The sequence below is a fragment of the Ricinus communis genome, chromosome 2 (assembly GCF_019578655.1).
Source record: "Ricinus communis isolate WT05 ecotype wild-type chromosome 2, ASM1957865v1, whole genome shotgun sequence".
Taxonomy (NCBI): domain Eukaryota; kingdom Viridiplantae; phylum Streptophyta; class Magnoliopsida; order Malpighiales; family Euphorbiaceae; genus Ricinus; species Ricinus communis.
In genome coordinates this window covers 1,305,807-1,333,436 of record NC_063257.1, presented here as the reverse complement: position 1 = coordinate 1,333,436, position 27,630 = coordinate 1,305,807, and the positions used below count along the sequence as shown (strand labels likewise).

The 27,630-nt window shown below is 35.2% G+C and overlaps 6 protein-coding genes across 9 annotated transcripts; 3 read left to right on the top strand and 3 right to left on the bottom strand.

Moving 5' to 3' along the window:
* Positions 1-1,030: 1,030 nt before the first annotated feature.
* On the top strand, positions 1,031-3,416 carry LOC8274650. Its single transcript, XM_002510477.4, has 3 exons — positions 1,031-1,676; positions 1,805-1,905; positions 2,698-3,416. The coding sequence occupies exons 1-3, from the start codon at positions 1,195-1,197 to the stop codon at positions 3,333-3,335; spliced, it is 1,221 nt and encodes a 406-aa protein (XP_002510523.1). The 5' UTR covers positions 1,031-1,194; the 3' UTR covers positions 3,336-3,416.
* A 4,387-nt stretch (positions 3,417-7,803) lies between these two features.
* On the bottom strand, positions 7,804-8,321 carry LOC8274651. Its single transcript, XM_002510478.3, has one exon. It carries the CDS (start codon positions 8,239-8,241, stop codon positions 7,852-7,854), a length of 390 nt encoding a protein of 129 aa, XP_002510524.1. The 5' UTR covers positions 8,242-8,321; the 3' UTR covers positions 7,804-7,851.
* Positions 8,322-10,671: 2,350 nt separating this feature from the next.
* Positions 10,672-12,339, bottom strand: LOC8274652 (WEB family protein At1g75720). The gene is made up of 2 exons (XM_002510479.4): positions 12,000-12,339; positions 10,672-11,395 (listed from the first exon to the last, which is right to left on the bottom strand). Exons 1-2 carry the CDS (start codon positions 12,144-12,146, stop codon positions 10,916-10,918), a joined length of 627 nt encoding a protein of 208 aa, XP_002510525.2. The 5' UTR covers positions 12,147-12,339; the 3' UTR covers positions 10,672-10,915.
* Positions 12,340-13,124: 785 nt separating this feature from the next.
* On the top strand, positions 13,125-16,794 carry LOC8274653 (hexokinase-2, chloroplastic). Of its 2 annotated transcripts, none has more exons than XM_025157787.2 (9): positions 13,125-14,049; positions 14,314-14,464; positions 14,577-14,759; positions 14,885-14,978; positions 15,080-15,207; positions 15,349-15,444; positions 15,558-15,688; positions 16,030-16,111; positions 16,305-16,794. In XM_025157787.2, the coding sequence occupies exons 1-9, from the start codon at positions 13,775-13,777 to the stop codon at positions 16,641-16,643; spliced, it is 1,479 nt and encodes a 492-aa protein (XP_025013555.1). In that variant the 5' UTR covers positions 13,125-13,774; the 3' UTR covers positions 16,644-16,794. The 2 variants fall into 2 exon arrangements, with proteins under 2 accessions (XP_025013555.1, XP_002510526.1); XM_002510480.4 differs by having other exon boundaries at positions 13,140-14,049; positions 14,885-14,959; positions 15,052-15,207.
* Positions 16,795-17,564: 770 nt separating this feature from the next.
* On the top strand, positions 17,565-19,544 carry LOC8274654 (AP-2 complex subunit sigma). The gene is made up of 6 exons (XM_002510481.4): positions 17,565-17,760; positions 17,884-17,982; positions 18,086-18,136; positions 18,525-18,698; positions 19,104-19,163; positions 19,335-19,544. The coding sequence occupies exons 1-6, from the start codon at positions 17,758-17,760 to the stop codon at positions 19,374-19,376; spliced, it is 429 nt and encodes a 142-aa protein (XP_002510527.1). The 5' UTR covers positions 17,565-17,757; the 3' UTR covers positions 19,377-19,544.
* Positions 19,545-19,891: 347 nt separating this feature from the next.
* Positions 19,892-25,863, bottom strand: LOC8274655. Of its 3 annotated transcripts, none has more exons than XM_015719709.3 (13): positions 24,696-25,863; positions 24,194-24,354; positions 24,030-24,090; positions 23,355-23,482; positions 23,057-23,255; positions 22,680-22,977; positions 22,492-22,561; positions 22,347-22,407; positions 22,162-22,222; positions 21,937-22,018; positions 21,480-21,821; positions 21,207-21,407; positions 19,892-20,835 (listed from the first exon to the last, which is right to left on the bottom strand). In XM_015719709.3, exons 1-13 carry the CDS (start codon positions 24,766-24,768, stop codon positions 20,410-20,412), a joined length of 2,163 nt encoding a protein of 720 aa, XP_015575195.1. In that variant the 5' UTR covers positions 24,769-25,863; the 3' UTR covers positions 19,892-20,409. The 3 variants fall into 3 exon arrangements, with proteins under 3 accessions (XP_015575195.1, XP_048226976.1, XP_025012541.2); XM_048371019.1 differs by lacking the exon at positions 24,696-25,863 and adding an exon at positions 24,470-24,491; XM_025156773.2 differs by lacking the exons at positions 24,030-24,090; positions 24,194-24,354; positions 24,696-25,863 and adding an exon at positions 23,579-24,015.
* Positions 25,864-27,630: the final 1,767 nt, after the last annotated feature.

Sequence of the window (27,630 nt, the reverse complement as noted above, 5' to 3'; positions counted from 1 at the left end):
CCCTACCGATCATTTATTTCTATGGAATCATTCACCCTATGTCATGTGCGAAGCTTAGGGAACTGGTTCGCAGCTCTGAATTTATTGGGACAGAAAAATTCTCTTCTATATTTCAAGTTATTAATTACAGATTGTAGGTGTATTACAGCAAATTAATATACGAATCACATATTCATTAATTTATGGGGCATTTGAGTATACGTCAAAAATATATATATTACTATTTTCTAAAAAGTCAATTATCCTAGTCAATTGGCATATTATAAGGGTCAGCTCATGAAGTTCACACATTAAACATTTATGATATATGAAATATTAATCTCTATCCTAATTTTATCAAACCGATTATAAGATTCCGTTGAATGTAAGTATTTCTTCAATGGAGAACTTTGTTTTTGCATTTGAAAGATCATTCTGTGCCAATTTTAGATTTTATTTTTTTGGCTGTTTACGGTTCCTAATATCCAAATGGAATCGTCTGAAAACGTTAGCACTCAAAACTCAATTATTCGTTCACTCTTTTAGACCACTGAGTTAACGACCTAAACTAGGTCAATAAATGCATTATTTTGTGCACAGTGCGTCATAGTCCTTTAAGAAAATGACAAAAAGAAAGGAAAATGAAAACACAAGCATGTATTATTTGTTCACATCTATATACATAGACATCCAACAAAACAAACAAGTCTATGCCCTAAAACATATCCATCTTATCCTCGGTTACTCAGCATCGTCAGTGGGTTACAGCACTCAAATGGTCATAATTCTAGACCACGTGGTCGAGCCCTGTCGTTCAATTGACCCAAGTCATAAAAAGAGTCAAAATCATCAAATAAAGTTTAGTTTAGTTAAGTTTAGTTTTGAAAAGTTAAACTCCCTTTGTAATTGAAGGAACAAACACACTGACCCAGGAAAAGAAAAGAAAAAAACAAAGACAAGGGTAAATCCAAAAGTAGAGTGAAATTAATGGAATAATAAACAACAGCAGACCCACCACTATTAGACACTACACTCTCTTCGCCTCCTTATTACCCTTCTTGGATCCCTCCCCCTTCGCACAAAACTCTTTCTTTCAAAACCTCATTCTCTCTCTCTCATGTAACATAGAGAGAGCTTCTTCCTTTCTTCTTTCTTTTTTTTCTTTGTTTGGTCGAAAGCTTCTTCCCTTCTTCGTGTCTTCTTCGTTAGCTTTTCATGGCTCTACTCACTTTCTTACCAGAGCAAACAGAGCATGCGAAACAACCGTCTAAGCGCAAGGGAAAGCAGCAAAAGCAAAAACAAAAGCAACCATCTTCATGGGACCAAATCAAGAACCTACTAACTTGCAAGCAGATCGAAGGATCAAGCGTACACGATCCATCAAAGAACTCTAATAATATTGGATACTCAAAACTAGGTTCTTCTTGTAGTTCCATATGCAGTTTCAGGGACATTGTACATGGCAACACAAGGGTTGTTCACAGAGCTGATAATTCACCTGAAAGTAGCACAGTGGGTCAAGAAACTGGTCTACTGAGTCGAAAAGCTACGGGTGGATCATCAACTCGGACGTTGGGTGGTTCAGGGAGATCCAACGGCGGCGCAACTTACTCCTCGCACGTATCATCTTCAAGAGGCATGCAATTCAGGAAGCTTTCTGGCTGTTATGAATGTCACATGATCGTTGATCCTAGCAGGTATTCTATCACTTTCTTATATAGTACATATCTTTTTTTTAAAAAAAAAAAAGAAGTAAAGAGATACAGATAAATAGATTATACATATATAAAGAAAGACTAAATTTGTAAGAGCTAAAAATATTCAGGTACCCAGCTCCAAGGACTACGATATGCACCTGCGCCCAGTGTGGAGAGGTATTCCCAAAGACTGAAAGCTTGGAGCTTCATCAAAAAGTTCGCCATGCCGGTAAATGTTTCTTCTTTCTTGTTTCTTTTTCTTCTTCCATTCCAACCAATGATTATGAGCTAGCCTTATTGTTACTAATTTTACCATTGTATTTCCCGCTGTTTTATCAACAATTTATCAAACACACGAGTTTAGCTTTTTCATCAGAACCACTTTGTGGTAGGGACAAAGTGGTTTAAACACACGAGTTTAATTTTTTATAATATATCATTAGAGTGATTTTAGAAGTTAGTACGAGTTAAGAATCTAATTAACTAAAAAGATTTTCTTTTACGTGCCAACAAAAAGAAAAAAATCAAACCCTCAGGTGTAATTTGGTCTGTTCGAGTGCATATAAATATCATAGTTTAGAGTATGAAATTTGAAATTTAAACTCCAAAATGACTCTGCAATAAATGCCTTACGTAACTTTATTTCCCATTAAGTTTGCACAGACAAAAATCACTTTATTTTTCGTGAATTTTGCTTTAGAAAACAGACCTGAACATCAGAAAAACTTTTACTTTTCCCTCCTATTGTATGGATAAATCAATCATACAGAGGAGAACGGCTTATATCATAACGCCGGATGGACCATTTTGGTTCGGGATTACAGCTGTCGTTCGATGACCAAAATTTAATGCCATGACGTGGCATTTTATTATAGCAACACACTGTCACCACTCACAGCCTGTTGTTACCTGTAACTTTAAAATTGATACGGTCAGCGACCCCACCGACAAGTATATAAGTTTATATTTCCATAAATATACAATCGTTTTTCTATTGTAATTTTTCTTTTTAATGTTGCAGTATCGGAGTTGGGCCCGGAGGACTCAGGTAGAAATATTGTTGAGATCATCTTCAAATCAAGCTGGCTAAAGAAAGATAATCCGATCTGTAAGATCGAACGTATACTAAAAGTCCACAACACGCAGCGCACAATCCAACGGTTCGAAGACTGTCGAGATGCAGTGAAAACACGTGCACTTAACAGTACCAAAAAAAATCCTAGGTGTGCAGCTGACGGTAATGAGCTACTAAGATTTCACTGTACGACACTTTCATGCTCGCTCGGCGCACGTGGCTCATCCAGCTTGTGTGGCTCGATTCCTTGTTGCGGTGTATGCACCATCATAAGGCACGGGTTTCAAGGCAAGGAGTGCAAAGGTGTACGCACCACGGCGAGTAGCGGCAGAGCCCACGATTCTCTGCTTGGTTGTACGGATGGGCGGAGGGCTATGCTTGTATGCCGTGTGATTGCTGGGAGAGTGAAGCGTGTGGCAGATGATACGCCGCCAGCTGAGGAAGAGGCGCTGGCAGCTGCTGGCTCGTATGATTCAGTAGCCGGGTATGCTGGGATTTACTCGAATCTTGAGGAGTTATTTGTTTTTAATCCAAGGGCTATCCTTCCTTGCTTTGTCGTGATTTACAGTGCGCTTGAATCTTGATAGGAGGTAAATCAACGGTTAGCGTTTAATTGTGATGATTTGGCCTCTCCTTGTGTATATTAATAAAAAAAATTGTTAAAATTTCTGCGTTGGACTAACAGCTGAGCTAACTGCAATGTGTGGTTATTAAATGCTGTATTAATTCAATTAGCAAGTGTGTCCTTAAGAATTGTATTTAAAACCTTATGGTAAAACTTAGATTAGATAATTTAACAAATTATGACGGTCGAGTCATTGATTGATCATGTGATGATGGGGGCAGTACTATAGTGCCCATCAGAGAAAGCAACTGCAACTTTTGTTATTAATAAGCAGGAGTTGAAAGAAAAAAGAAATTACAGGGTCATTCAAATGTCATCTTCAATGTTTCACCTTTCACTTTCTAAACAGCACGTCTATGCTCTTTATTTGTTGGTGGGTCTGCTTACATGAATTATTCATGGAGTCAGGTCGCACCAATTGTTGATACTATATTTCTAATTTCTTAAAGATATTTTATTCAAATAAAACACACAAGTTAATGAATGCTCTTGTCATTTAATAAGACATATTTTTTAAAATATATTAATTGGCTCTGTACATATAACCGGTATGGAATTATTGTTTCAATAATATTTTATTCTAATTGAAAAATGAATTTCTTATGAAGAGATAAATATAGAAAAGAAAAAACTTATCGTATACAAATAACTATACAAGAATTGTCGCCGATGAATGCCAAAATGAGCTCTTAAAAAAATGAATAGGGCTTAATTATATAAGAAATGGGGGATAGACTCGTACAGACTATGAACACTGTTTTCCCTTTTAATTTCACGTGAGTTACTCCAACCAAGCAGAGCGCTTCGAAAAAACAGTGGACCAAAATCATGAAAGGCCACGTGAAATCCTTTTTTAGTCATAAATGCGAAACGGAAATTTAAGATTAAGCTCTAATTGAAGATGAAATTTACACCTATCGTCGCATTATCCCTATTATTAAATCATCTTGAAATTACTAACAGGTAGTTTGTCTCGTAAAATCATCTTGAAACCACTGAAAAGTGATTAAAAAAAAAAATTATGTACGCAGAAAAGAAAAACGAGAGAGGAGGGAAGATAGTTATTTTTTTGACTTTGACCAATTAAGAGTACTAGTAATGAGTATCTACTAAAAACAGTAAACAGAGATTATAATTGCTTACACGGCACATGCTCGAGTTGTGCAATGAGCATATGCACATTCATTGTTTGGAGTGTTTGGACAAAGTGACTACATTATTTTTTTTAGAGAAAAAGGATCATGGTATTGGGTACTTGGGTGTTTCATAAATTGATTTTATAATAAAATAAAACCTCTGTTGAGATCGTCTCAAAATATATATAATGGGAAAAAAAATACCCAAATAATTAAAAGAGGGGGTCCAGTGTCCGTAATTAATTATCCAATGACAGACTTCGTGTTGACAGCCCAACTAATACTAACCTGCAGAAGATGAGAAGTGAGATTCCCAGAGTTGCACACGTTTGGGAGGTTGATGATTGGCCATCCATCTTAATCCAGGCAGTTTGCTTTGCAACCTATTGGTGATAACAACTTTAGCTTAGCAGCTATACCTATTCCTCTCCCTTTTTCCATTGAATAAACCTTTCCCTTATAACTTGTTTATATTGGAGCTAACATCACCTTACATTATTATGAGTGCGAAAGAAAAGAAAAACATATTATCAGTGGTTTCAGTTACATAAATGGAGAGGGAAATGGCTGGTTTGGTTAACCAGAAGTTCCTGGTGGGTGGATACTAGTACCACACACAACTCTAAAGAAAGGTCCAAATACATGCAAACAAACATTTGCATCCTAATGACAAAAAAAGAGGGAAAAACCTAACAATGCTACTGTATAATTGACTAAGATGCAGTATATAGCTAGTGTGGTTATATATAGGGAAAATAAATAAATAAATATTAATTTTATTTGTAAAATTCTGTATTTATTAATTTTTAAATTCTATTTTATATTTATTTATGAAATATGATACATGTATGATTATTTACATATATATATATATATATATATATATATATATATATATGATTTTTGGAATTATAATTTATTTTTTATTCAGAAAGTATATTTCTAAGATTTAATTTATTAAACAAGTTTCATTAGTCTATCTATATAATTTAGTTAATAAATATATCTGTGTCTAAATTTAATGCTTCCTCTAATAAAATTTAAAGACTATTTTCAATTACATCAAAATCAAGCATTTCAGTTTTTTTAGTTAGTATTCTATTATTTTTAACTATTTTATTAAAATTCCCTTAATAACTTTATTAATGTATATGCACAACAATTTAAAAATTAATATATTTATCAATTGATGTAAAGTTTTTTTTAGATTTAAATAGAAAGGATTTACATTAGAATTCAAAGGAAATTCATAAGAATAAATGACAATTCCAAAGTCAAATAAATAAAAATTATTTATAAATGTTAATACTTATATTATTTAATAAAAAAATGTAGACATTTAATTATTAAACTAATAACTAAAAAAAAGTAGTCTATATATGATAAAGGAAAAATGGTGTTTTAAAGTTGGATGAAAGGGGCATGTTAACACTAACTAATCGAGACGAATTGAAATTAGCCATTTTTTCTTGATGCAATACGTTATAAATTGTCAGGCCTGGTATTTTTTGCAGGTATTCTACGCCCCCCAAGTGTAAAATTACCTTTTCTCATTTAATTAGAAAAAGAGTGTAGGAAAACAAATTAAAGTTAGTTTGGAATGTACTGTAATGGGCTTTTGCGTTCGGCAAGGGATTGAAGCTAGGTTTTTGCATGTAATTCAAGAACTTGGTTGCTCATTTTTATATGGGCTCATTGACTTGGGTAATAAGAACTTCCAAGTCCATTATTTAAGTATCGATAAGGCCATTTACCTGTAGAAACTTTCAAAGAAGATGTAAATCATTAGCAGTTTCAATGTTGCTAAAACACTAGCCGATAAAACATGCGGCTTTTAGATTAATTAAGTATCGATAAACCCTTTCCACAACCACCACCAGGTTTCATGATCCGTGGTTCCTTGACCATATAATGCAGCAAGTCACTTTACCGTTTAAAGCAAGCCCCAAATCAGTATCTCACATCAGCTCACTTGGTTTCAAAGGCTCTCACACAAATTCCTTGCTCTTTACTTCCACGAGTAAGGACACCCAAATCATGCTGATGATATCTTTCTTTGTTTGTTATTCTTACGAGCAACGTGTCATTACTAAGTGAAGATTTTTAGGGGTTCTAAATTACTTATTGCCTTCTTCTCGAGCACAGAGGCGGGGAAGAAATTTAAAGTACATACGTACGAGACACTCTCAAGAGAGCCGATATGCATGAAAGCAAGGGTCTCGCCACGCCACCATGCCCAACAAATTGGACTCCGATAAGATCAGATTTGTTTTACTCTGTCATAAATTCTTCGCAAGTGCCTGCAAAAAAAAAAAAAAAAAGAGATTCTTGCGCTATATTGATCCGATGAAATTGGTTTTTCCAGTAAAAAAGAATCCACCAGCATAGTGTGGTGATGACTTACACTCTCGTTCTAAGCATTTACAATTTGATTTTCTCTTTGTGGGAGGCGGGAATTTTAGGTATGTTATCTTTCAACTCGAGACCAGATATAGCTGACCCGCTAGTCAAGTCTCCATGAAAAGCTCGCAGTCAAGAACTCAAGATACAAGCTGAACTTTGTCCCTCAACTGGCACAGCTTGCAGGAGGGTGACAACTGACAAGTGACAATATGGACTTGTTATGCTATACTTGTCTCACTTCTTGTATGTTTTTCGTCCGTTGTAGTTATGTATATTTGTCTATTTATACATCACTCATCAATACAACTACTGTGCGCGGTTCAGTTCAACCTAATCTTATTTTAAATATTTATTAATATCTAAGCTTAATTCAAACTTGGCTTAAATTTTGGAGAAATACATAACATATTGCAAAAGATTATTGTAGAATTTAATTTTCGTATCCTAGTTTTCTTTGATTGAGACCGAAATATACATTAAAATACTTTTAAAACAAATTCTCTACTTATACATTATCTTGTCTCCTTATAAATAAATAAAGATAATCTACATGATATTGATGTGTCTCTATTTTTCATGTCCCTTGTTGTATTTTTCACGTGAAAAATAAAGAAGAAAGTATTTTTAGTTTCTATATAAGATAAAATCTTAACCTAAAACTTTAACTTTAATTAATAACACACTTTTTATTGAACAATAAAGACTTGGAAGAATTTAAAGAAAAGTGAAAATAATTAAGAAGAAAATAGTTTGGGTACAAGCACAGGATTGTAAATGTACAACAAGTAGCACATTGATGATGGAGGAAGAGAATTAGACAAACCAATAACACCAACATTGAATGATATATCATGTGTATATCCACTGTTTGTATTTGCTTTGAAAAGATTTAAAATGAAAAGCAAAGTAGCACAAATAAATAGAAAACCAAGGGAATCAAACCATGACATCAGATTTTCTACCATCTAAAATCCCTTCTTGAGAAGACCTATTCAAGAACTCAATGCAATCCGCAATAGCTTCACTGTAGTGTGACTGGGAAGAGTAATAAGAGCTGCATGAAGTTTTTGGAGGATCAAATTTGTCGCAGCTTCTTTGCTTTGATGTTCCTGAAGAACCATGATGATGATGATGATGAGAATTAGGGATAGAAAACAAGAGTCTCATAAGAATTTTACGAAAGCGATTGAAAAGCTTCATTGCAGAGAAGTTTAACTTGGAAGAAGAAGATACAGAAGTAGTGCTAGCTTGATGATGATATATGGCTTCATTGTTACTTCCTCTTATTTGTATAACAAAGCTGTCTTCTCTTTGATGGCTGTGCATTGTGATTCTCTTTCTTTCTCTTGGCTTGACAAATACCCTCCACCGGGAAGTGTAATGCTATGATTCATGTATGTCGTTTAGGTTCTGAGAATATATAAAAAAGACTGTATTTTTATTCTATTTTGGAAGACTCAAAGGTACAATTTGCATGTGCCCAAATCATTTGAATGGGCTTCACTGGTCCTCATAAACCTTAATTGTTTAGGGTTTCTTCATTCTTGATTAGCTTCAAGTAAAAGTAGTTTAAGAAAACCCACATGTCGCTCCTCACTTTTAGTATTTGCACCATTTTAGTGGACCCTTGCGCTTAATTAATTTAAGAAAATAATTTAACTAATTCTGTATTTTTATCATATGCATCTAAATAGTCAATTTATATCAAGCCAACTGATGAATGCCACGTTATTAAATATTTAAGATACACATTAATTATTTAACATTAAACTATAAAACAGTATATATGCATTATAATGCACACATTTGAAATAAATAATTCTTACTTATATCATTCATGAAGAGCATATTGATTAAGCTTTGTTAATGATTTGGTAGAACATGTAATTTCTAATTCGAAATTTAATTCGCGTCTAAATTATAGATCAACGGATTCAAATAACTGATTAAGTAAAAGCTTCATTGCACAAAAGAAAATCCAATAAAAGACATCTCAATTGAAAGGAAAAAGAAATTACTGTTAAAATAAAATCATAACATAAGCGTTTCCATGAAAAGTTTGCCATAAATATGAACATGAATATTGCAATTAATAGTCAAACAAGCTTTTGTGGTGGGATCCCATAATTGTTATCCCCATTACCTTTAAAAGTTTAAAAGGGTTTGTGGTTTAAGTTAACCATCTCCATGAAAGGAATCCATTGTGGTTTCGACTTAATTGGAAATAAATTACTGTTATCTCACATCTCACAGAAATGAGTCAAATGACTTAAATCTACATCGAAGAACCGAACATGTCTTGTTTGCTTGTGATTCATTCGAACAAGCCAGTTCATAATTGACAGACATTAAAAGATGGTTAAAAAAAAAGGAAGAAAAAGAGGAGGACGAATAAAAGTGATAGTGAATCATTAAAGGGGCTTCCTTTGTTTCACGATAAGAAATTTAACCAATGCCCAGTTAAGCATATTTGTGGGGCATACATCTGACCTGTCAAACAAACAAAAAATGATTATTTCAAAAATTTATTATTCTTTTTTCTTTTATCAGATTTATGAACTAATGGTGTTTGTTATTTGTAAATAATGATGTACACTGTACAAAACTTTTTAGAAAAATATAAACTCAGCCAATGAAGAATATTGGTCAGGGACTAGATCAAGGTCCAAAAGATAATCTTTTATCAACTTGAGAAGCAAGATATTCTTTTTTCTAAACTTTCGTTGATTAAGAAATGCCAAAATTTACAGTTAATATAATGAGGGTGTTACTAATTGGCAAGCATGATCATTTTCTTGATTAGACGTAGCTAAAAAAGCCGAGCTTGTGATTAACCAATTCTAAAGCAAGCAATTAATGTGATTTATCTTTGGAATTTCTATACAGTCTCTATGCTTGTGGTCCATACAGCACAAAATCTAAGTCTTGGCTCGTTTGTTGATGTATATATGAAGGAATTTGTAGGAACCAAAGACAGAAGTGGCCAAAAGAATAAATTGAAAGGCTAAAAAAAGGCATAGAAATGAGTAAAATTGTAAGAAGCAGAGCATGATGATGAGATTGAGGAAGAGTTCAGAGGATATGATTAAGAGTAGAGGGCTTGAGCTAATGATTTTATAAGACAGGTATAATTGTGTCCTGTACTTTCTTCTCTAATCTAAGGGAGTGGAACAATGATGAGGTCTGGAGTTAACCACCTAGCATTTGAATTTTTAATCAGTCTTGTCATGATGGTTGTTTTAACAAGATCCTGCCAAATTTTCCTTTCCTGACTCAGCTGAGACTAATTGGGTCAGTTGATACCATACAAGTCCACTGTCTAAACAGGTCCTGCCTGGAAGGCCCATTTCCCCTTTCCGTTCAAGTTTGTAGGTTTTCTCCAAACTCTCCATTTTTAAACTAAGGCCAAAACTTTATATAGTATCACTCATTTGGACTTTACCAGTACCTCCTAACTCTGTAGATGATTTTTGTATTAAAATCTCCTTTCATTAGTTAGTAGAGTTGCTTTACGCCTAATTCTTGCCTAATAGATATATACATTTAGTGAATAAATAAATAATATATAATTTTAATATCAGATGATTGATACAAAATTAATAAATATATAGTTTATTTGATGATTTGATATATGAATATAAATACACATATACAATTATCTTAAATTAATAATTCATAAATAAGTTAAAATAAAACATCTTAAAATCTCTATTTCCACTGGTACTAGATACCTTCACAGTGTTCGAGCCTTAATAATAATAATAATAATAATAAAATCTTATTACTCGGTTTCCTCACGTTACATCATACTCCCAAATGTAATATTACCTCAATGTATATGCCATAATAACTGTATGCAGAATAATACAATCAACTCAAAAGAAAAAAAAAAAAAAAACAAAGACTAGGAAAATTTTGGGAGTGGGTAATTCATGGATTATTATTGTTGGAGCTTGAAAGATGTTTTGTAAGTTTCGAATTAGTAAACTTATTTTGGAATTCACGAGGAAGTGAAGTTTTGACTTCCTTTTCTCTTGGAAAAAATTCCTCCTATTAGAGGGATCAATGGCTTCTTCTTCTTCTTTCTAAGAGAAGGGTGTCTCTCAAGCGCTTCAAGACCTGGAATCATAACTTGTGCTTGTGAGGGAGGATTTGCAAAAGTTACATATCGTTTCTTCTGAAATTCAATCTCCCCTTCTTCTTCTTCTTCTTTAGATTGGATTTTGACTTCACATTTTGTCGAGTCTTGAACAACCTTGACATCTTCAATTTCAGACTCCATTTCTGTTTCACGTAGCTTTAATTGTTGGAGCTCTCTCTTCGTTCTTTCAAGTTCTTCTTGAAGAGAAGAAAGGCAAGTTGCCATCATCATACTTTCCTCTTTAGCTTTTTCAAGGCTTTGTTTTGTCTCTTCTAGCTCAGCTGTCACAGTTCCAAGCTTGGAAACACCGTGCCCATTTACATTTGCTCCAATGTGCATCTAAACAATAAGTATATACAAACTTCAACTGTTATGAAGGGGTTCTAATAGTGAATTGGGATTAACACCTATAAGTAATTACATGGATGATTATGAGTTCAAATAGAAGTTGGACATACTTTGAAAAGTAATCCTTAACTTATAGATATGTAGAGTAGAGAGTAAAAAGAGGAAACTGCTATTTATTCTTTTTTATTTATTTATGGTTGGTATGTATATAATATTTTATTCTATTTGTTAGAATAAAGATTTCTTGAGTAAGAAAGATGCTTGGCTTACTGCCTTTGTCCAGATACCTAAAGCACTGAAATATTGTACAAGTGGGGAATTCATATGAAAGATCAAAGGCAACAGATAAATCTTCTGTTAACCTACAGAAGTTGAAGGCGAAAGAGATAAACCGTACAGAACACATAGTGCTATAAATATGTACTACATCGGGACAACAGATTAGAACGAAGAGCCACTATATAATTACTAAGACTGTCAGGTGATATTTATATATAATAAATATACAGAGAGAAAGAGAGATAGTAATGTAAGACCTGTGTGCGATGAACGAAAAGACAAAGTAGCTTAAACTGGCGTAGAATGCATGATATACCTCTTTGAACTTGTTGGCAGAGAGCTCCCCAGCCAAAACTTTCTCTCCAAACAATGTAACAGCCTCTTTAACCGATCGGAATGGAGCTTGAGTATCGATTTCTGCCTTCTTGATGATTACAGCTCCCTCTTCATGACTGATCTCCATGTTCTTGGGAAGGTTAGAAACGATGTGGCAGTGAGACAAGAAGAAGGCAACAAGAATGTTCTTTTATAATTTGGAGTTTAGAGTGAGGGTGGGTACAAGTAGCTAGGTGCCATTTTTGTTAGGGAGTTTAACAAAGAGAGAGCTTCCTTGCTTCGCGTCCACTTCACTAGAATTCTGTTCTTCTTTTGAACGAGAAGCCTCAAGTTAAGCTGGTGGGTACTGGCATCAGTATGTAGTTTAATTTAATTTATTTTTGTTCAAATGGGTCTGACGGCCCAATGCTTATTTCCCAAAAGAGAGCGACCCTTCACCTGCACCCAACGAATTAAAGGCCCTACTCTTTCAATTTCATTTCCTCCTATCCCAGCACCCGTGGTCGGGGACCTCTACGTAGTGGTGCAATCTTTACGAAGTAGATCACTAATTTATAATTGAATCCGGTTATAAGTTTAATGAGTTATTTTTCTTTTTCAAAGACAATTTGAATTTAATTAATTTATTAAATTTTTATGAAACTGGACTTGAGCTTGCAGTCTTATTCTAAGAAGACGTTCCAACGTGAGTTAGTGTTGTAACATTTTTAAAACTTATTAACTCATTTTGTTTACGCATTCCGTAATTCGGTTTGGGGATGAGATAGTTAAAATGCAGGAAAATATGTGGCTAAGAAAACAGGAACGCTCATTTTCGCGCATATTTGGGCTGGTGAAGTGGACCAAGCCAGCGAAGGCTGACTACTGCCTACTGGGCCATCCATTGTGCATTTTTCATGCTAATGGTCCTCAAACTGGACTCCCAATTGTCTACCAACCCTTGACAAATATAGGCTTTGTTTGGGCAATGCTACTTATATGTCTTGCGACTCGGAAACTTACTCTCGTTCAATAGACATTTAGTTGGAGCAGCGCAAATGGATTTTGAACAATAAACCTTTTCTACTATTTTTCATTTTTCAACTATAGCTAGTAAAGATCAGCGTTTTAACGGATAACTGCACCAGGTTAGGAACAAAACAGAGCCATCTTGAGTTCGTAGTAACACAAACAAGTAAAAGGAAAAGGAAAGAGAAAAAAAAAAAAAAAAAGGAGAAACAGAGTCATTTGATAAGGATCATAGAAGGCATACCGTGCACTGAGCCGCATATTAGAATATCTTAAAGGATAGACCAAAAAACATCTGAAATCTTATTCGGATCAGGGAAATCCAAAGATGAACAGAGTACCGATGTCGCGTCAAACATCGTCTTGTCCGCCCTAAAAGCCCCCTCTCCTTTGTCCTAACGCTAACTTTTGTTCCCTTGAAAAAATAAAAAAAGAAAACCCAAAAAACTCAAATAAACTAATTAATTAAAACCAATAAAAGAAGAAAATAGAACTGGGAGTGGAAGGTAAAAGGTTAGGTAGTTGATCTGTTAGCCATCCCCCCAAAAAAGAAAAAGAAATTCTCATTGTTTTAGTTAAATCTGTTTAGTTAATTGTTAACAATAAATCTAGAAACCTAACTGTTGCCACCTTACTGTCAAGAAATAAAAGAGCTTCATTATTATTTACTATGTTTTATCAGCCTTGGTCTCAACCATACATTTTTCTTTCTCTTCCCTTCTTTTGATCCCACCGTCTGTTACTATAATGTCGGTTGCCACTGCCACTTCCCCAGCCGTTGGATCATTCTATGTCTCGCGATCTCGCCGGGGTATACCTCCAATAAGGATGGCCGTCCGATCTAACGCTGTAGTTTCAGTAGCTCCAATCTTGACAAAGTTACAAAAAGAGTGTGCAACTCCATTGCCAGTTCTTCGCCACGTGGCGGATTCCATGTCCGCTGATATGCGCGCTGGACTTGCTGCTGATGGTGGTAGTGATCTGAAGATGATATTAAGCTATGTAGATCACTTGCCTAGCGGGTACTTCTTAAATTATTATTTCAGATTTCAAAAACTTTTATATCAGTAACCACTATGAAAGTTACAGCCTTGTATTTTTCTTCGCATGTATATGTAAGCAAAGATCAAACAGAAACAACCACATTTCTACATGCGTTATTTGTATAGACTATAGTTGCTCGTTAGGTAGCTCAAAATTTTTGTGAGCATTAATTTGAACAAAGTCATGCTTTCTGTAATTTAATTATTAGAGCTTTTATTTACTTATTTATTTACTTTTGAAAGGAATGAGAAAGGATTGTTTTATGCGTTGGATCTTGGGGGCACAAATTTCCGAGTGCTGAGAGTGCAATTAGGAGGGAAGGAAGAGCGCGTGATTGCTACTGAATTTGAGCAAGTATCTATTCCTCAAGAGCTCATGTTTGGTACCAATGATGTATGTATGTTTTATGATTTTGGTACAATCTTGATTTTTTTTTTTAATTCTGTTAAAAGTGTTTGCTTTAAGTTAATTAAATTTTTTAAAGTTGTATTAATATTCAATGCAGCAACTTTTTGATTTTATTGCATCTGGACTCGCAAATTTTGCAAAAAAAGAAGGTGGGAAATTTCACCTGCCACATGGCAGGAAAAGAGAGATTGGATTCACATTTTCTTTCCCTGTGAAGCAAACTTCAATCGATTCTGGCATTCTGATGAAATGGACCAAGGGTTTTGCAGTCTCTGGAACGGTTTGTATATTTTGCCAACTTCTTTCTGTACATCTAATACAATATTTGGCACTTGCAATGCAAATTGACTGGTACATTCCATAGTCCTTTAAGGTTTATGGTGGTGAACTTGATAATTTATTCAGGCAGGGCGAGATGTTGTTGCTTGTCTAAATGAAGCTATGGAGAGGCAAAGTCTAGACATGAGGGTGTCTGCTCTGGTTTGTTGTTCCCATTCTAGTATATATATTCTCCTCCGTGAAGTTTCTGAGTTGATAAAGTAACCAATTTGTTGCAAATTGATTGAAAATAGGTTAATGATACTGTTGGAACTTTAGCAGGAGCAAGATACTGGGATGATGATGTTATGGTTGCAGTAATTTTGGGCACTGGAACTAATGCTTGTTATGTAGAACGTACTGATGCTATTCCAAAACTACAGGGGCAAAAATCATCTTCTGGAAGAACGGTATGAAAGAGTGAAAAACTTCACATAATGGCTTCCACCCTCATCTTTTTCCAATCGCATTGTAGCTTGCTCATTTTAGGTTATAGACTGGTTTTGAAATTTGGTTTAGATCCTGAATTTGATGATATGCTCTTGCTTCAGATTGTTAATACTGAATGGGGAGCATTTTCAAATGGTATTCCTTTGACTGTGTTTGATAGAGATATGGATGCCGCAAGTATCAATCCGGGTGAGCAGGTAAATTTTGGTTGCTGCTGCTGTGCTATTGTCAATGTATAATTTCATATATATTTAATTATTCTAGCACTGCAAACAAACTATTTATGATTTGCTATTATGTCATCAAACAGATATTTGAGAAGACAATCTCTGGAATGTATCTAGGAGAAATTGCAAGGCGAGCATTACTGAAGATAGCGGAAGAAGGTGCTCTATTCGGCCAATCTGTGCCAGAAAAATTATCCATACCATTTGCACTGCGGTAACTGCCTTTTTGAATTTTTTCTCTAATCACATTATTCAGCAAATTTGAACCAACAGCTTTGGTGTCTAGTTGCCTTGTTATCAGCATGCTGTTATGCTGTTGTATCAAGACCACGACCATAAGCTCTCTCTTTGTTTAAATTAGTTAGTACTAAATAGTAAATACAATGTCGATGGAACTCCTGATTCTGCTTTCACAGGTATCTCTGTTGTTGAATGTATCAAGGAATAAGAAATTTATTAAACATATTGATATAATCTTCTGAAAGTGTATCAATCCCTTCTGTTGATTTTTCTTTCTCCTGCTTCTTGCTGAAGTACATTTCAATTGTATCACAGTACCCCAGATCTATGTGCAATGCAGCAGGACAACTCTGATGATCTTCATTCCGTTGGATCAGTCCTCTATGATGTTGTTGGGGTAAAAATATATTCTTACATTACTCTTTAAGATTTAGCATCGATAATGAATATGAATTTGAGATAACTGGCATTATGAGGCTTTTTCCCTGCTATTACTCAGTACATCCTGATGCATATCATTATGCATACGGAAGAAAATGATTAATATAACTTGAGATATTCTCTTAACTTCCAAAGAACTTTGGTTTTAGGCCGAGTCCAGCTTAAGTGCGAGGAAGATCGTCATAGAGGTTTGTGATGCCATTGTAAAGAGAGGAGGACGTTTAGCCGGTGCAGGAATTGTTGGGATTCTACAGAAGATGGAGGAGGATTCGAAAGGTCTTATATCTGGAAAGAGAACAGTGGTGGCTATGGATGGTGGGCTGTATGAGCACTACCCTCAGTACAGAAGATACTTGCAGGATGCTGTCACAGAGCTTCTTGGGTTAGAAAGTTCAAAGAATATAGTCATAGAACATTCAAAAGATGGGTCAGGGATTGGAGCTGCTCTCTTGGCTGCCACGAATTCAAAATATGATCATGACTTTTAGCTTAGTGAATGAGCCAATTTCCAAGAATGCAACTTATTCTTTTATGTAATTAGTCTTTGATCAAAGTGCTCTAGTCAATTTGGTTTCTGTTGTAGTAAAACTTTCCGTTGAGTTGAAATAAGAAGAAGAAGAATTATGGTTTGGGAGTTCAGTTGCTGAGTTTTAATGGAATAGCCATTATTGTACAATGTTGTAACATTATTTTTCTTAGTCTAAATATGGTGCAATTTTCTGTCTTGTTTAAAGCAACAAAGATTATACATGGTTATTGATTTTGATAATGCATTTCATCCTCTCTCAAATGAAGTGGTTTAGTTCGTAAGAATGCCCCTCTCTCTCTCTCTCTCTCTCTCTCTCTCTCTCTCTCTCCCTCTTCCTTTTGCAGGATATAAATGCTTTTCTTGGTGGGGAGAAGGAAAACTTTTCCATTATTTATTTTATTTTTTCACATTTTCATGTATGTCAAATTGAAACTAACAACTCTTACATTTAAAACACAATTTAGACGATTGGTGACTTTTAAGTGTTTCAAGTGATATGGCATCCACAATATAAATTCTATTTTTTCTTAATAAATTAAGCAAGAGCAAATTTAATAATTCGGAAATTTAAATAATTAAAAAAAGCTATAGTTGAAAAAGGAAAAGAAAAATTGTAGTTCCATTTTAGCGTGAACATATTTTAGCAACTGAGAAATAAAAATTTGACAAAATGGGAAAAGTTAAAAGAAAAAAAGAAGTCATAAAAGAAATAAAATAAAATAAAGGGCCAACATAAGGCCCGCCACAACACCTACGTACAGGAACCGTATGTCCAAACGTAGATTCATCACATAACCAAAGAAAAAAGAAAAAAGGATAATACATCAACGGTGCCTAGCGATTTAGAGTCATTGTACACTTTTGATTCGTATACATCATTACACAGTAGATTCCACTCTCCTTTTTCCCATTCGAAAATTCAACCTTCACCACCTTACCAAAGAACTTTGACCCAAAAAAAAGAAAGAACAAGAAATTGTACAAAATTCATCCTTGTAGCCTAGATTCACGCTAGCAGTACACAATTGGTATCAGATCTTCGATTAATCCTCATTTTGATCGTGGAAACAAGAATGGTACTGTTTTTATCTGTGCTGTTAATGAAGGTGTACTTAGTATTGCTCCTGTTCTCTAATTGAAACAAATGAGAATGTTAATGAAGATACTTTTTTTTTTCTTCTTAATTTAATTGTTGGCAGATCCGGTTCATACTATTGCAAAACAGGCAAGGCAAGACTCGTCTCGCCAAATACTATGTTCCTCTCGAGGATTCCGAGAAGCACAAAGTCGAATACGAGGTTTTCTTTTTTTTCTTCATTACCTGCTCCTTTTTTGTTCCTTGAATTTCTCTAGGGTTTTGCTTTAATTCGTTTCTGTCTTATTTCTTAATAACCTTGACAGGTTCATCGATTAGTGGTCAACAGAGATCCCAAGTTCACTAATTTCGTTGAGGTTTGTGATTTTCGTTTTCCAACCTTGTTCAATGTTGACAAAATGTATGGTTTTTAGAGGTAAAATTGTTGATTTTTTTCTTACTTGATTAAGTGGATTTTGATAAATTACTTGGCCATTTGTTTATGTTATTTCTCTAGACACTTGATGCAATTTAGTACATATGCTTGGATTTTGGTTTTAAATTACCGAATTTCTTGAATTTTGATCATTCGCATTCTTTGCCCTACCTATTATTGCATCTCATTCTTGAAGTTTACTTTAGATTGCAAATAAAGGTTCAAGTTTTACCCCAATTGCATAATTGACTAGACAATCGGTGGTATCATTGTTATTTTGAGTTGTTTCTTTGGCTTGAACTATATTATGTCATTGTTTTAACATGCAGTTCCGAACACACAAGGTCATCTACAGGCGGTATGCTGGATTATTTTTCTCTCTCTGTGTTGATATAACAGATAATGAATTGGCATATCTAGAGTGCATCCATCTATTTGTGGAAATATTGGATCATTTCTTCAGCAATGTGTGTGAGCTTGATTTGGTATTCAATTTTCATAAGGTTTGTCATTTTCTGTTTTGGAATTCTATTTTAAATTTTGTTGTTTTTGTGTTATTCTTGTGAATCATGTAGCCCTTGCCTTATTTCTAAGTTTTTGTGTCAATTAGTAATGTTCAGGCTCATGAGAACTGGCCATAATTAAAACACTATGCGTCTATATACACTGATAAGAAAACGTGCATGCATGAGTATTAGTAGTAACTGCTAAACTTAGTGTTTCTTGCTTTTGTTGTAAGAGTTATAGTAGATGCTGAGTTCCATCCTTTATCGTATTTGTCTGGCATTTAGTCCTGTTGCTTGTGTTTGCACTTTTAAAAATTTATAATTGTATTTTTCTTGCTCTGAACAGAATAAGGAAATATGAAATTATTATTTTTCATTCTGATGTATCTTGTTTACCTATAGGTTTATCTGATTCTTGATGAATTCATTCTTGCTGGGGAACTCCAAGAAACGAGCAAGAAGGTGAGCATTTTTCTGTAGATTCTTATAGTCTTGGAACATTTGGTTGTTAACATATTGACCATGTTGTTAAATTTGAAAATTGTGGGTGCTCATGTTTGGTCCTGGATTTAGTTCTTATTGATTTACATTTTTCTTCTTTGAATTTTATAGTTGTGATTTGTTAATTTGCAGGCCATCATAGAAAGGATGGGAGAGTTGGAGAAGCTTGAGTAAACTTCTGCATTGAGCAGTGTTTACGGACGTTATTTTTTCTGTACTTTTTTTACCCCTACTCTTTTTTCTTTTAATTATTATTTTTGGAATTTGTTTGCTCATTTGTCACAGCCAGTTCTTCTCTTGTAATATTTGAAGATTTTGAAAGGAATTTCACATCTTTGTACATTTCTTTCGGTGTTTGTGACAATGTGGCCAATTAATTATTTTCTATGAAATCTGAATTTGTTTTAAACCAACTTGGGAAATCAAGTAGAAAAAACCTCTGTTCAAGTAGGCTAGAGGGTGTGCTTTCTCAGGATTGATATACAAATAATTGGGGAGTTCATTAGTTTGCTTGATAGGAACTGTTGGTAAAAGCTGGATATATGGGTGCACGTCATCAATTAGTTTATTAGTTTGCTTGATAAACTGGGGCCATATGTTGTCTCCTATACTGGAGGCAACAAATGTGTCTAATGAAATGCCTCTATCTTTGGAATTGAATCATGTGGTAAATGCTTGTAAAAGAGTAATTAATAATAAAAGCTTATATCTTTGTTCTTTTCTCTCTGCTTTTTTAAGAGGGCAACAAGCAGTTTCCAAGTGCTAATCCTGTCCAGTGCAAGTAGAGAATAACTTTACATATAAAGCAAAAAAGATTAAGAAAATAGGCTCAAGAGGCAAAGGTTTATATACTGAAGCGGGGGCACCGGAATAAACAAAGTCCTTTCTATTCTAATAAACTCTCTTTGTTAATTGGTGAGATTGTCACTTGAACTGTGCTTATAAGAAGAGGATGCTGCAGATTGTTCTCAGCCAACCATCCTTAGCAGCTGATCAGATTTATTTCCAGGTGCTAATAACTTTCTTGTCTTTCAAGCCTGCTCTGCCTCCCTCTGCTATTTTATCCCATCAATCATATATATTCCTTGCTTATTCGCCTTCCAGTCGTGCCAAAATGGATCACCAAGTCACAAGAACTAATACAAGAATTAGACGATGTTATTGTCCATCCATATGATTCCAGTACAGCCTCTGACCTATTGCTTTCTCATAGTCGCTCATTGCAGAGCAACTGCAAAGGCAGTGCACCACCACCAGCTCGAAATCCGACCCCAGAGTCTTCATAAACAGAAGAAAGATGGTGATCCTGCCTTTTCATCCTTGCATGTGGTAGCGTGATGGCCATGAACTGCTGCTGCTGCTGCTGAGAGACCTGAGGATACTTGTGGCCTAGTACTTCTAAAGTTGAAGGCGATGATGAGAAAAATGGCATAAGCGTATTTGAATCTTGCCTTCCATTTTGCCAGCTTGGAAACTGAGTCACGGTTGAGGAAGTCCCATTATTCCTGAACTGAGCTGCCAACTGGGCCGCCCAAAAACGTTGTTGTTGTTGTTGCTGCTTTGTCAAGGCTTTGGGATTGGCATGAGGACCACAGTATGGGCTGCTGAAATGGGGAGGTAACTGAAGTTGGGCCTACAATCAAGTATTAGGACAAAAAATGAGCAACTTCCATACCAACCCAATCATTAGACATGTTACAAATGGCAGTTGAACTTGATGCAAATTTTGGACTTCATGACAAGTCAGCAATGGGCTAGCTGCACGTTAAAGAGACTTTTAGCTATTTCCTTGTCATGCTCTTATGTAAAATGACGTATTGTCTCTGGTCCCAACACGAAAATCCTGTATTTCCAACGCATCCCATCATCCATTTGAGGCATTATTTATCAGTAGACTCTTAACCTTGGGGTGATTAATAAACAGTCTCAATGATCTGTTTAATAGGCTTGGATGCTACCTCTTCAAATAAACACAAATTCAAATCTAATAGTAAAGAATAAAACCTGTTGGGCTGCTGCTGCTGAAAACTGATCAGGGTAAGCAGGGGCATATTGCGCTTGGGACATGGAGAATGGCATGATCGTGGGATGTTGGGCATTATAAGGAACCTGCAGCTGTGCCGATGGTTCGGAACCATGTCCAGCTCCACTCAAACTAGTTTCTATACCACCACCACCCGCTGACAGAGACAAGAAATTGCAACCCTACAAGAAAGAAAAACTTATCAGACCTAATCAAATGGGAATAAATATCCGGAAATGGAATACTGAACTCACCTGCTTCTGAGAAGTGTATACACCACATGACAGAGCAGGCTGTGAATGATCTTGACGTAGCCTTAGGTGTTGAAGATTACCACTTTTAGCATCACTTGGATTCTTCTTGATTTTGTTAATTAAGCTGCTAGCAGATGCAACTCCATTTAAATCATTGCTGTTGAAGTCATTTATTGTCATGAGTACACCTTGCTTTAATATTTCATGTGGTCTCAGTTGATTTGAAGGGAGTTGCAAGCTTTCTTTGCTTTCAGGGACTTCTAGTACCCGAATGAGACGGCTTATGTAAACATGAGCTGCACACCTCTTCCACGACCTTCTATCAGTTGGAACTTTAGAAAGCTGTATTATTCATGATCCACCACCCATTAAGTTAGATGCTTGAAAAGAAGTAAACATGGAAGAAAGTAGTTGAAGAACAAGCGAGAGAAATAATAATTAAATTACTAGTCCTCACCTTTCCAGTGGACGAATCACTTAGGACTGGACCGTGGCTGGTAGTGGTATTAAGCCAAGCAGGTATTTTAGCAGCAAATGATCTGAGACGGCAAAAATCACATGAGAAAAACATGCATTGACTTAGACTTTTTGACACGAAATTAATGGGTATTGCAAGGCAATAATATATCTTTGGGCAAGTGAAGAATACAAATGTAAAAATCAGAAGAATGCAAGAAATTACTGCGATAGAGAATCACGACAAAAAGTACTTGACACTGTTGAAGACAATCCTGGCCATGATGCTGGATTTTCAAAAGAAAGAATCAGCTATTAAGCCATTGGCAGTTTAGTGAAAAATTGTAATGATAATCTATTCCAATTCCAAAGACCATAAGAGTGAAACTTTCAAGCAATCAAAGTTCTTACAGTTGCTCTTGGATTCATTAATCAAATGCTGCTGGTCCAATTGAGTTCCAATTGTTGTAGTCTGAAAATGCAAGAACCAAAGGAAAGATTAAAACCAGCATATTTCACTCAAGTGTATGTCTGATTTAGACTGGAATATGCTTACCAGCTCCAATGCAGTATCAGACTTCCTGTCAAGCTGCGAAATCTCCAGTTTTACAGTCTGCTTTAATTTGCTACATGATTAGGAAGAAATGAAGAATTAAATCCACCAGAGCAGGAAAAGGAGAGTAACAGAAATTGCACGAGTTCAACATAATGAAGCAAAAAAATCAAGGAAAAAGTAGCACATACCCCATGTCCTGGTGTGACCCAGATGGAAAGCAATACTTGACTGCATTGCTTGGTGACTTTTGCTCCTCATGTTTAACAAACATCTTGGGCAGATTCACCTGAGCCACAGAACTGTCCAATTCTCCTTGGACTGCTTCAGAACTGGGAAAATCAGATAGTTCACAAATGCTTGGTCCAATCAAAAAATGAAATTTTACAATATCTTCATGTGATTTTTCTACATCCGACACAGGATTAACAGCTTCGTTAGCTCTCAACGGGCAAAGTACATTTAAGTCTTCTTTTATACCTACAGAATCTGATAAATTATCCAAGTTAGCTAATGTCCATGTAACTAATTTGACAACGGGCGAAGTACATTCAAGTCTTCTTTATACCTTCTTTGGGTGGATGATTTTCACTAGCCTCCGGCAAAGCTGAAGGACTTGCATCCAAAGAAGCACTATCCAATTTAGTCTTAGTATCTAGTTCATTGTCGGGGAACATTCCTGCCAAAGCATACAAGGTCTCCACCACTTCTTCTTCGTCTTTGGTTATTGGTCCACTAATACTATGCTTCATGGACCAGTTTTGTTTCTGCAAAAGCAAATATATCTTTAGCCCTATAAAGATTTTAAAGTGCTCAATCCAAAAGGAATAAGAGACGAGATTAGCAGATAGACACAACTGACTAACCAAGTTCGTTTTAAATTTCTTTGCGCCAATCCTTTTGGATGATTCGACAACCCCAGTAGAATGGTTCAACTTCTTTGAATCTGGAAAAGATGGAGGAGATATAGATTCTCGATTGCGTTTCTTCATGGCTGCGAATCAAACGTTCAACGTCAACAGAAATTCTGAGGTAAAATCTTTTCTTTCTTTCTTTACTTTTCTTTTAAATTAAAACCAAAAATCAAAACCTTTTGCTGATACATGGAAAGCTGAAGTATCCGACTTGTAAAAGTATACTTGAGAATAGAAATAACTATAAAAATTACAGAATATAATAATAATTTTAAAAAAATCAATACAACATGAAAGTCCCATCATGAACATAGTAAAAAGGAATTAATAGAAAAGAGAGAGAAGAGATAGAATCGTGCGTCCATAAAAAGAAGAAAAAAAAAAGTAACAAAGCTTCAGTTTTTTGCTTCAGTTCTAATCCGAAATCTGACAAAGCTGAGAACCAAAAAAAAAAAAACGCGAAACTTCTTGGGAAGACCCACCACTTCATTAAACCTTGATTTGAGGGAAAAAAACAAAAACCTCCCAATAATTAACCACACGAGAAAAAAAAACATCCACATTTTTCCCTTTGCCTCCTTAAACAGCGAGAAATGTTCTTTCCTTCTAAATGACAAAACCACACACCTGACCGTAGCTTGCGCGGAACAGAAACACGATCAACACCATTGCAGTCATCAAAAATTTGCTGCAAAAGTTCCAGTTTAAACAGAGAAAAAATGAAAGAAAGTTAACAAATAATAATAATAAAAAAAATTAGTTAAAGAATCTGATTGAGATAAGAACCTTACCTTTCTGGGTAGCTTGAATCTCTTAGCAATAGCACTGCCACTTGTAGAAGGGGTCTCTTCTCTTTCCACTATATCACAACCCATCTCATAGTTTTCCTCGTTACTCAGAGTTATTCTATTGACAGCACTCAATTTCTTAATTCTCTCTTTACTGGATTTCTCTGAAGAAGAAACAAAGTCATTAACACCGTTTAAAAATAAAAATAATAAACAAAAATAATACAAGTAATAAACAAAAACAACAGAAGAAACAAAAACAGAGAAAAGGAGGTGAACTGAGAGACACGCATTATCTGCTATACTCTTATCACTAACAAAAGAAAAAAGAATAAGAATAAATAGAAAACGACAAGTAAGCGAGATGGGGTGTTTGTTTCTTTTAGTTTTGTTACCTTAAAAACATTTTTGAATTTTCGGGGACCAGAAGTAAATTAAAAGGAGAAAAAAATTGAAAAAATAAAAAAAAGAAGAAGAGGAGAGTTGAAGTAAAATGAAAATTCACCAGATTGCTTAATATGTCTCAAGAACCGACTCGCTCCACGCCTCACGTCTCGACTCTTGTCCGCTTCTATCATCTTAATATCATCACAAAAACTAACTATATCCGCCTGTTTAAAACGGATACTCTGGCCCAGAACTGATCCCAATAAGCCAAACCCAGATCTTTCCTCTCTCTTTCTCACCAAGTATTGAGCTGCTTCTTCTTCAGTGGAAGCAAGTCATAGGTAGAAACCGGTTTTTAACCGAACGAGAACAATTAAGAGTGAGTTACAGAGAAAGAGAGATAAGAGTTTTATTATTTTGGTTTTAGTTATTATTCGCGAAATGTAAGGCTAAGAGAAAACCGAAAAAGTGGCGTTTGGGTTATTTTTTTTATTTGTTTTATTTTGTTCCAAAGAAAGAGAAAAATCAATGCAGTTTATATGGCAGATATTTCTCTATTTCTCTCTCTCTTTCTCTGGTGGGAGTGGATTCAGAGAGTTCGGAAAGCAAATTCAGGCATCTTTCTTCTTCTGTTCTCTTCTCTCCAGTAAGAGATGAAGATGAATCAGAGATAGAAAAGAGACAAAAAAGCAATCCAAAGAAAAAGAAAGAAAAAGAAGAAAAGAGTAGAAAAGTAATTCGTTCCTCGTGTTTAGAGAATCAGGTTCTTCGTGTACATACACAGAAAAATAGAGAGAGAAGATAAAAATGCACGCAAGAAAACTCTCTCCAAACACTCTCGAAGTTAAAAGTAAAAGCTCTCTTCTCTTCTCTCTATCTCTATCTCTCTCTCTCTGTTACCCCCGTGAAACACCTTGTCAAATAATAACAGATCCTACAAACTCTTTATAACTGAAAAGAAATCAACCTAATCGCCAAGAAAAATTCAATTTCCACTCTGTTTCTTAACTTCTCTCTTTTCTTTTTCCTCGGATCTTAATCCATCACCCTCTCCATAAACAGCGCACAGAAGAATTATCTCAGAAATTTTATCTTAGAAAAAATGAACGACTAAAACCCACCACTCAAGTAGTGCGCAGAGTGAGAATTGAAAACTAAAATCGAAAATGAAATGGAGAAGAAGTAACAATATGCAGAGTAACAAACTTCAAAACTAACATCATTTAAAAAACAACAAAAAACAGGAAGTAAAAAAAAATTAGCTTCACAATTTACAACTCTCTAGCTCTCTGTTTTAAGAAAAGCTCACAAACTCCGAAAAGACGGAAAATCCAAAGCTCTTTCAACTGTGAGAAAAAAAATCATCTTTGAATGCTTCACAAAACGGCTTCTCTCTCCTGATATTTATACAGTCCCTTTTTCTTTTCACGCTCTTTCCTCAAGTCCAATCACTACTCGTCCAAACCGTCCGATTCATCAGACAACCCCATTTTCACCTGTCGTCCACATCAGATCATTTCTGCCAACGTGTCGATTTCTCATCAGATATTTTCTTTTTAACAAACCTCACCCTCTTCTCACCGTTTGATTAATTGTCAGACGGTTATTAGTTCTCCATGTTCCCAGATCCAGACACGTGGCAAGTAAATCCATCTCTACAAGTAATAGACAGACTGCTCTTTTTCTTCTTCTTCTTCTTCTTCTGCGCTCACTGCTTTCTCTGCAACAGAAGAAATATATATATATACTCTGGACCTTTCTACGAATTTCTGCTTTCATTTTTCTTTTTCTCTTTCTAATTCTTTTTAAACAGTTGTTTCTTCTTCACTCGCAGATGTATGGTTTTGAATCACACGGGCCCATAGTGAATAAAAAACTGGGATTCACGCGCTAGAGAGTGGGTACAAAATATATTTTTATTTCTCTGAAAACACTGAAATCTGCGACGCTAATTCTAGAAAACGTTGGCAGTCACGAGGTAGTGGAGGAGAGACGGCGATTATTTGGATGAGTGATGGCGATTAATTGATGATGATTCGATATTCTGCGAGTTGGTGTTGAAGCGGTCATGCATCATGCGTGACTTCGGTTTCTTTCATGCTGATTCGTCCAAATAACGAGAAACACCCTCTGGTTTCCGCTCACGCTCCCGATAAAACGACGCATTATTGAAGGTGTTGATTAGAAGCGACTTGGGTGGCAGAGATTAGCAAGTGGGCTTATAGGTAGTTATTGGATCTTAGTATTGTCTTCGATAGGGGAAGGGGCCTAACGCGCTAATAATGATCACTAGACTTTCTTTTCACAAATCTTTAATAACCTCTGGAATTTTATCAGCCAAAATGAAAGGCGTTGTCCCTGAATTATTAGTCTTGCACATTGTGTAATTATGATTTTAGTAACTTATGCATTCTATACCTTTTCTTTTTCTAATTAAAAACATATCCGTTTAATAGTTTAAGTTGGACATATGTCAAGATTCATATTATCCATGATTTTAGCACAAACCATCCATGGAAAAAAAAAAAAAAAAAGCACAAACCATCATGTCCCTTGTAATTGGGATTTCAACCCTCCTTGGTCTGCTTTGTTATCTTTTGATGCCCATTGGGGCCTTCAGTAATGAGCCAGTTTGTCCTCAAAACGCTACTTCTATAGTGGTGATGCGTCTTGAGGACACACCCATGCTTTTTTTTTTTTTTTTTTCTTTAAAGCAGCTAGCGATGTGATGTGCACGAGAATTGCAGAATCCTTTAATAGTAGAACAAGGTATCTAATGAAGTCTATTTTAAAAAAAGTATATATACAAAGCATTTTATTTGGCATTTCAATTGATCGAATGCTGTTCCTATCTATCCGATTAAACAGAGGTTAATATGGGACAATTTCCGTTCAAAGTTAAATGTAATTAGTATCTTTTTTATATATATTATATAAAAAGATATTATCAAGGCAATTTACATAATTCCTCCCGGGCCAACTCCATCCCAGACAAATGGGCCATGAAAGTATTATCTATTAGTTGATTAATATATTCAGGCATATTTATATTA

Coding starts and splice junctions, on each gene's coding strand:
- LOC8274650 (XM_002510477.4), top strand. CDS start 1,195: ATGGCTCTACTCACTTTCTTACCAGAGCAAACAGAGCATGCGAAACAA. Junction 1,677..1,804: donor ATGATCGTTGATCCTAGCAG/GTATTCTATCAC, acceptor AAAAATATTCAG/GTACCCAGCTCCAAGGACTA. Junction 1,906..2,697: donor TCAAAAAGTTCGCCATGCCG/GTAAATGTTTCT, acceptor TTAATGTTGCAG/TATCGGAGTTGGGCCCGGAG.
- LOC8274651 (XM_002510478.3), bottom strand. CDS start 8,241: ATGCACAGCCATCAAAGAGAAGACAGCTTTGTTATACAAATAAGAGGA.
- LOC8274652 (XM_002510479.4), bottom strand. CDS start 12,146: ATGGAGATCAGTCATGAAGAGGGAGCTGTAATCATCAAGAAGGCAGAA. Junction 11,396..11,999: donor CTGCCAACAAGTTCAAAGAG/GTATATCATGCA, acceptor CTTATTGTTTAG/ATGCACATTGGAGCAAATGT.
- LOC8274653 (XM_002510480.4), top strand. CDS start 13,775: ATGTCGGTTGCCACTGCCACTTCCCCAGCCGTTGGATCATTCTATGTC. Junction 14,960..15,051: donor ACATGAGGGTGTCTGCTCTG/GTTTGTTGTTCC, acceptor GATTGAAAATAG/GTTAATGATACTGTTGGAAC. Junction 16,112..16,304: donor TCCTCTATGATGTTGTTGGG/GTAAAAATATAT, acceptor CTTTGGTTTTAG/GCCGAGTCCAGCTTAAGTGC.
- LOC8274654 (XM_002510481.4), top strand. Junction 18,137..18,524: donor AGTTCACTAATTTCGTTGAG/GTTTGTGATTTT, acceptor TTTAACATGCAG/TTCCGAACACACAAGGTCAT. Junction 19,164..19,334: donor TCCAAGAAACGAGCAAGAAG/GTGAGCATTTTT, acceptor GTTAATTTGCAG/GCCATCATAGAAAGGATGGG.
- LOC8274655 (XM_015719709.3), bottom strand. CDS start 24,768: ATGATAGAAGCGGACAAGAGTCGAGACGTGAGGCGTGGAGCGAGTCGG. Junction 22,562..22,679: donor GGGTCACACCAGGACATGGG/GTATGTGCTACT, acceptor CTAATCATGTAG/CAAATTAAAGCAGACTGTAA. Junction 20,836..21,206: donor CAGCAGCAGCAGCCCAACAG/GTTTTATTCTTT, acceptor ACTTGATTGTAG/GCCCAACTTCAGTTACCTCC.